General features: G+C 43.1%; 1 protein-coding gene across 1 annotated transcript in view; it reads left to right on the top strand.

Moving 5' to 3' along the window:
* RPIA (ribose 5-phosphate isomerase A) overlaps positions 1 to 1,873 on the top strand; it is a 35,186-nt gene that overhangs the window by 17,273 nt on the left and 16,040 nt on the right. Inside the window, exon 5 of the mRNA XM_023520515.1 lies at positions 1,049 to 1,160. Within this exon, the coding sequence (XP_023376283.1) occupies positions 1,049 to 1,160 (112 nt within the window). The remainder of the gene's footprint in view (positions 1 to 1,048; positions 1,161 to 1,873) is intronic.

Below are 1,873 nucleotides of genomic sequence, written 5' to 3'. Positions count from 1 at the left end.
TTGCAAATCCCAGGTCTTTGTATTTTATTCTTAGCGTTGAGGATTTTGGATTTGAGGAATTACATTGGTCATTTTGTCCATCTCCATCTTTTGGTAGATGGAAAACTTGCCAGGGGTCATGTGGCTGGTTCATTTAAGGTAGAACCCAGACCTTCTGATTCTTAATCTCAGGTGCTTTTCACTGTGAGCAGAAATATTTTTAAGACATGCCTTTGAAAAAAATTTCTTTCATCCTTTGTTTGGTTCCTCTGCATATTGTAAACAATGACATATATTCTCATCACTTGGACTTGGGTGGTCCAAGGTTCATGGTGCATTTATTCCAGCTATGGATCCTGCTTGGGGCCATGTGGTGGTAACCACTGCTCTCCCCTTTGGTCAGCCTGTTTGAAAGGTTAACTATGACACATGTCTATAAAGTCAGTGGTACTGACTTTTTCCAAACATCCTAAATTTTGCCCAGTCTGGTGCTCTCAATTTGACATGCTCCTCACTTAGCCATTCCAGAAGTCCTGCCTTTCTTTATATACTCTTCCAAGTGTATATATTCTTGCACTTATTTTTACTCAATAGAATAGCCTGAAAATCACTCCACATCAATTCATAGTGATCTTCCTCGGTCTTTTTTCACACTGTTGGATTGTTTTTAGGAACTTTTCTAATATTTTGTAGATCATCCTCAGTCTTTTTTCACACTGTTGGATTGTTTTTAGGAACTTTTCTAATATTTTGCAGATTTAGGAAATTTTTAAAACACTGTGTTACCGGAAGCTGTAGGAGGCCACGACAGCTATTTATCGTCTTAAATAGCAGGTCACTAAGGAGGAGCTCTTTTGTGTACTGTTTGGCTTCTTCTGGCTCCCAGGATGAATTAACCTTGTTTTGCCTTTCGTGGGTCTAGATCTTTTACCTTAGTGAGCCAGGTTGGGATTTGGGAGGGAGCCTTGGTCAGGACTCAGTGTTTGACACTTAAATCCAACAGAATTTTGAAAATCCTTGTCAGTGCTCAGGATAAATGATCATGGATGCTTTTTCCTGTCCTCCATAGGCCCGTCAGCTCATCCTGCAGCACGGCTTAACTCTCAGTGACCTGGACCGACACCCAGAGGTAAGAGAGAGGCCATTCTGTCTCTGCCCCTTTTTTATGGCTTTCACTTGTTCATAGGCTCTGTATATCTTGTCGAGTCTAGGAGTAAGGTCGGTTCATCATATTAGCATTCCTCTTGAGACCTTGAGTGTTAATCCTGGCCTAGGTCACAAGCGGAGAGGTAGTTGGTTCCCAGTATATTCCCTGTGGCCTAACCATGAGGGTTCAGTTTGAGTGTGGTAGAGGGGCATTGGACGAGCCCAAGACTGCACCCAAAGGGCTTCCTTTGGTCCTTGGACAGAGATATGAGTGTGAGCCGGCCCCGAGAGCTTACCAGCAAGTGGAGAAAAGAAGTAATCATCTGAGGCAGCCATAGACATTTGAAAACAGATTAAAATTAAGTTTTATGAAAAAGACAGTTAAACACATGGGCAATCCAGAGGAGACCGAAGTCGATGAGGGTGAGTAGCATGCTCATAGCTAGCATTTACTGAGCCCTTACTGTATACTAAGTATTGTGCTCAGTACAGTACCTGTGGTAAACTGTTTAATCTCTAGTAGCATTAGGGTGGGGACCATTATTATCCCATTTTACAGATGTGGAAAAGGCACAGAGAGGGCAAGGCACTTGCCTAAGGCCATGCTTTTTGTAATTGGCAGAGCCTCAGTATGAATTTGAGTGCTCCTAGCTCTAGAGCGGCACTACTTAGAAGGGTTTTGTGGGAAGAGGTAAAGTTTGAGTGGGACTGTGAAGGCTGGGTGGTTGGGGCAGGAGAGGACTTCCAG

The sequence above is a fragment of the Pteropus vampyrus genome, unplaced genomic scaffold, assembly GCF_000151845.1.
Source record: "Pteropus vampyrus isolate Shadow unplaced genomic scaffold, Pvam_2.0 Scaffold269, whole genome shotgun sequence".
Classification (NCBI taxonomy): Eukaryota; Metazoa; Chordata; class Mammalia; order Chiroptera; family Pteropodidae; genus Pteropus; species Pteropus vampyrus.
This window is presented reverse-complemented; position numbering and strand designations above follow the sequence as displayed.